This window comes from Entelurus aequoreus, linkage group LG08 (assembly GCF_033978785.1).
Source record: "Entelurus aequoreus isolate RoL-2023_Sb linkage group LG08, RoL_Eaeq_v1.1, whole genome shotgun sequence".
Classification (NCBI taxonomy): domain Eukaryota; kingdom Metazoa; phylum Chordata; class Actinopteri; order Syngnathiformes; family Syngnathidae; genus Entelurus; species Entelurus aequoreus.
Genome location: NC_084738.1, coordinates 7,636,189 through 7,642,188, shown reverse-complemented (window position 1 = coordinate 7,642,188; position 6,000 = coordinate 7,636,189). Strand labels below are relative to the sequence as shown.

The window sequence follows — 6,000 nt, the reverse complement described above, 5'->3', positions numbered from 1 at the left end:
TTGATGATTAGAAAACCCTTGTGCAATCATGTTCACACATCTGAAAACAGTTTAGCTCGTTACAGAAGCTACAAAACTGACCTTCCTTTGAGCAGATTGAGTTTCTGGAGCATCACATTTGTGGGGTCAATTAAACGCTCAAAATGGCCAGAAAAAGAGAACTTTCATCTGAAACTCGACAATCTATTCTTGTTCTTAGAAATGAAGGCTATTCCACAAAATTGTTTGGGTGACCCCAAACTTTTGAACGGTAGTGTATATATATATATATATATATATATATATATATATATAAGGGCTGTGAATCTTTGGGTGTCCCATGATTCGATTCAATATCGATTCTTGGGGTCACGATTCGATTCAAAATCTATTTTTTTTCAATTCAACACAATTCTCGATTCAAAAACGATTTTTTTTCCCGATATTCATTCAATACATAGGATTTCAGCAGGATCTACCCCAGTCTGCTGACATGCAAGCTGTGTAGTAGATTTTTGTAAAAAACTTTTATAATTGTAAAGGACAATGTTTTATCAACTGATTGCAATAATGTAAATTTGTTTTAACTATTAAATGAACCAAAAATAGGAATTATTTTTTCTTTGTGAAAATATTGGACACAGTGTGTTGTCAAGCTTATGAGATGCGATGCAAGTGTAAGCCACTGTGACACAATTGTTCTTTTTTTTAATTTTTATAAATGTCTAATGATAATGTCAATGAGGGATTTTTAATCACTGCTATGTTGAAATTGTTACTAATATTGATACTGTTGTTGATAATATTAATTTTTGTTTTACTACTTTTGGTTTGTTCTGTGTCGTGTTTGTGTCTCCTCTCAATTGCTCTGTTTATTGCAGTTCTGAGTGTTGCTGGGTCGCGTTTGGTTTTGGAATTGGATTGCATTGTTATGCTATTGCTGTGTATTGTTTTGTTGGATTGATTAATAAAAAATAAAAAATAAATTAAAAAATTAAAAATAAATACAAAAAAATTGATTTTTTAAAAATGAGAATCGATTCTGAATCGCACAACGTGAGAATCGCGATTCGAATTCGAATCGATTTTTTCCCACACCCCTAATATATATACATATATATACATACATACACGTAAATATATATATACTGTACATATATATGTATTAGGGCTGTCAAATGATTAAAATATTAATCGTGATTAATTGCATTGTTCATAGTTAACTCAAAATTAATCGCGATTAATCATAGATAGGTATAATTTTTCATCACTAATAAGTGTACCCTAGACAGATCATTTTCTTTCCTTATGGTAGTTTTGTTTCACTTTCCTATTTACTGTTTGTTTATAGAGAAAACATATTTCTGTGTACATATTTAAAAAAAAATGTTTGGAGACATGTTCACTTGTGTATTCTGATTGTTTATATTTAATGTATCCTATTGTTGAAATAAAGTAAGAAAATAAAGAGCTGTGATTGGTCAGCTTGTTATGACACCATTTGCAGGGTTCACACAGCCCACCTTCACGAACGTCTTCTACGGTTTTGAGGCAATGTGTACTTCAAAAGTGACCTCTGTATTGAAATGATTAGTTCCAGCTCCAACATTAAAGTGAGTGTTGCTGTCACTACTACTATACACAGGAAAACATGTGGAAGACAATTGCAATTAGGTCTGCCTACGCATGCCGAAACAAAGATTGTGGATGACTGACAAGAGGCTCACTTTGTTCATGTAATTCTACTGTCGAATAAACATGCTCAGGTGCTGAGAGCGATGCCCAGAGTGAGACCTCTTGTATCCAGTTTGTAAACCAGAGCCAAAGACATAAAAATGTATCGGTGACAGAAAAGTTATTGAGTTAATTTTCATTTATCGATCGATTTATTGACTAATTGACTAATATTGACTAATCAGCCCAGGTCTACAATTGTATACATTTTTCATTGCCCCTGGACATCGAATTTAATGCTTGTTAATGTCATTGAAGGCCTTAATTTTTGCAAAATCCATTTATGACTTTTAATGCTTTTTGATGACCCGCATATACTCTGTTTAAGAGCTGTGCTGGATAATAAGTGGGCAGCCGGCTTTTTTTCGCTCATTTGCTAGTACTGCTCGACTTAACTCTCAACCAGAGTGCTTGGCTGGTCACGTGTTGCACCGACCCAAATTAATCTTAAGGAAACCTAAAATTGCACGTCTTACTGTACCTGATCGATTGTCCTTGCTGCCAGCTGCCACTTCCTCCACACAGTCCGAGGGGAACCAGCCAGTGCGACCTTTCGCCGTTCCCTCCCAGTAGCCCCCCTCTCCGACACTTAAGACTGCAACATAAAGAAACATATACATGACGCTGATGCTTATTTTTTTTTCTGCATTAAGAGTCTCATCCCACCTTTCACTTTATCCCCTTTGTTGAGGGAGAGCTGCCTGTCTCCACTAGCAGAGTGGGCCCGAGTGGCCACGTACACCCTCCCAGGCACTGCACTGTACATCCGCTTCACTTGACCTCCCCCACTGCCTGCAGGCGCCGCCCTATGGAACCAGGTCAAGACACCAAGAATCTCTTACAAAAGCATACGTTTATGCCATTGCAAATATATCGAGGCCATAACTACTTCCTCTATTTCTGTTCCCTTATAGAATGTTCACCAGCAGCTCAGTGCAATGTGACATTCTCATGGTTATAATTAGAAGGGGAATGTAAGTGGGACAACTGAAGCTCACTAGAGTTTATAAATGGCCCTAAAAGGACCTGATTAGAAAGAGAACCAACTATTCTCCAAGGGCTCCTTACCCCTGCCTGCTTCGTGGCTGCCTGTGCCTCTCCTCTGAGTCACTCTGGCCTCCTCTTCCTCGCGATGGGGAACGGGTGCGATTTCTAGGGCTGCTGGAACTTCTCAAGCCAATGGAAGCCCTACGGTGGCCCTGCAGAAACACATGCAAGAAGAGCAAAATATAACCAGCCCAGCAGGCACAAGACATTAAAACAACGCTGGGAACTTGTTGAATTAGGTCCTGACAATGACCAACTCAAACATAATGTTGAAACAAGATGCTTTTTGATGACGTTTAATCAATGTTGCGTTCTGACGTTGATTTGACCATTGAATTTTGGTATTTTCCCAAACAATATTCTACAACACAAATACAACGTTGAAACAACATGATGTTTGACAGCATTTATTCAATGTCAGGTTGTGACGTTGATTTGAACTTTGAAATTTGGTAATTTCCCAACCAACAACATGGATCCAACAATGGACATCGACGTTGTCTCAATTTACAAGTTAAGAATTATTTTGCAATGTTGTTTCAAAGTCAGTTTTAAAGGACATGTATGTATAATCAACGTATCAATGTCTTGTGCCTGCTGGGAGAGCTGTGTATATACAGTGTGTATGTACCTGAGCTGGGTTGGGAGCGTTTGCAGTCTTGTTGGGAATAACCGGAGGATCAGAGTGGATCATGGTATTATCACTGTTAGCACGTAGTAAAGGGTGGGACTGGAGCGTGGGAAGAGGCAGCGTATGGGCGCTTTCTTTTTGCTTGGAGACATATTTTGGTGATTCCAAAAAAGGGACTAAAGAGGCATGGCAGAGTTTACATGTAAGTAAAGGAAGCAGACTTTCATTCAAAGCAGTTTGGCATGAAAACTCACCTATGTCTGAATCTTTGTGGTTTTTGATGATTTCCCCAAGTTCAAAGTGCCCAGACATTACAGCCAGCTGCAAAAAGTTATATCATTCTATTTAAAACAGGCAATAATGTGAATAATCTGTTCCAAGGTCAAATCCTCTCTTTCTCCATCAAAGACGTCTTTAGGTGTACAGGCTTTTTAGCAAATACACTTTTAAAATTTGTAACATTTATTCAATTGCAAAAATACATTAATTATTTCCCATTTCTATTTGTTGATGATTCTTTACTTTATTTTTATTTAGAGCAGGACCTTTCAACTAAATTGTCTCATGACAGATATTTTTAAATCTTAGCTTCTTTATTATTTCCTGTCCAGCGGTCTTATTTTTGTTTCCACTTCCTGTTTGCCTCCACCACTTTAGTCTGAGCGCTGGCTCCCTCACCTGTGCCTGATTGCCAATCAGGATGCTTCTTTTACCAGTGTACAGGGTGTCCACAAACTCTGGGTACATGGTTAAAAACACATAATTGTTAAAAGAAAGCAATTCTAATGTTGATAAATAATATTTTTACCATTATTTTCTGATTTTCAATGCATAATTTGATGCGCTTTACAAAATTCAGTTAAACTCGATGAAATAGGTTCGAATTGCCGTCGATTTCAGCACACTGACTGGTAATGCGTTCTCTCATGTGGTTTAAATCTGTAATCTTCATCGAGTAAATGTTCTCTTTCAGCATACCCCAGAAAAACAAATCCAGAGGACAAAAGTCTGGTGAACAAAGGACCACTCAACATTACTTCTTCTTCCAATCCAGTGAGAAAAAACAGCTGTAGCAAATTGGGCAGGGGCCCCCATCCTGCTAAAGCCAGTTGGGAAGTCCCTCGCCTAGGCGCTCAATTTGAGGCATCAAGTTGTCTCTCAGCATGTTCAGATAAGTCTCACCCGTTACATGTTCATCAAAGAAGAAATGTCCTAACACATGAGCTTTCCTACAAACCACACCACACCATCACCTTTTGGCTGCCTTGCTGTTTGGATGGATCCACACAGTGTGGATTGCGTTAAGAAAGACCAGCATCAAAGATTCTGTCTGTTGACTTCACCATTTACATAAAACATAGCTTAATCACTGAACAACACAAAGTCTTTAGTAAAATTTATATTTCAATCCAATTTATCCGAAAACCATTCCACATCTGTACCCAGACTTTATGGACACCCTGTAGTCCAGAACAGGGGTTCTTAACCTTTTTTACCTCTTTTCCACGACAGAGAGGCCCACTCAAATATTAACACTATATTTATATTTTTTACTCTTGATTTCAATCATATTGAATACTTATATCCAACCCACTTACAGTTTAACATGATAAACCTTGTCAAATGATATGAAACCATGTGTTATTTACAAAGATTATTATCAAGGCTTAGGTCAGGCTGATTACAAAAATAAATACTTATCAAATATGGTGCAAAAAAAGGGAGTCATAAAAACGAATAAAAAATAGGTACATACAATCACGCAGTGCTACAATAAATACATACTAAAATAATAAATAATAATAATATTGTAATAATATGTTTCTTACCTAAACTGAAAAATACAGCATCACCACTTCAGTCGTAATTTTTGCGCTTAAACTTCTCTATGACTTTAGCTCCAGACTTCTTCTGTCTAATAGTGTAATTTCTGCCACAAATGTTGGAAAAGTGTATTACAAGTGAGTATCGCTGCAGCCCATACGGACCAAAACTGAGAAATTGATTATTTTGCTCTGTTCGCTTCCATGCTGCATAGTGTTCTGTAATTTTTGCTTTGTTTGCTTCTATGCTGCACAGCATTCCCTAGGCTTCTTGTGTACTTCCCTGCTGAACTATTGCTGTGTTTGTCATTAAATACATTTTCACCTCCACTTTGCCTGACGTCTCTGCACCCTGGGGTCCAGACCAACAACACCCAAGCCAGAATGTAACAAGGGGCCACATTTCCAGAGAGCTAGGGACTTGGGGGCTGGACATTTTGAGAACGAGCATTTTGTAGCACATGGGTTCTTAACTTTTTGACCTTGGGGCCCAATTTTTTTACAGAGGAAAACTCAAATATTATATAAGAAAGCATGTGGTAACTACAAAGACTATTATCGAGGCTTAGGTCAGGCTGATTACAAAAATAAATACTAATCAAGTATTCTGCAAAAAAAAGGGACTCGTAAAAACTGATCAACAAATGTACATACAATTACACGGTGCTAAAATAATATAAAATCTAACTAAATCCCTAATAATAATATATATGTTTCTTAAATACATTTTCAATAAAACTAAAGTGCAAATGAAAATACAGCGTCACCACTTTTAGTACTTTTTTT

At 37.3% G+C, this 6,000-nt stretch overlaps 1 protein-coding gene across 1 annotated transcript in view; it reads right to left on the bottom strand.

The window, feature by feature from the left end:
• The window catches only part of LOC133655441 (SH3 and multiple ankyrin repeat domains protein 1), a 100,006-nt gene that overhangs the window by 18,460 nt on the left and 75,546 nt on the right, over positions 1–6,000 (bottom strand). The window contains exons 13-17 of the mRNA XM_062055625.1: positions 3,646–3,712; positions 3,392–3,567; positions 2,782–2,912; positions 2,380–2,519; positions 2,195–2,308 (exon numbers count right to left, since the gene is read on the bottom strand). Of these exons, the coding sequence (XP_061911609.1) occupies positions 2,195–2,308; positions 2,380–2,519; positions 2,782–2,912; positions 3,392–3,567; positions 3,646–3,712 (628 nt within the window). The remainder of the gene's footprint in view (positions 1–2,194; positions 2,309–2,379; positions 2,520–2,781; positions 2,913–3,391; positions 3,568–3,645; positions 3,713–6,000) is intronic.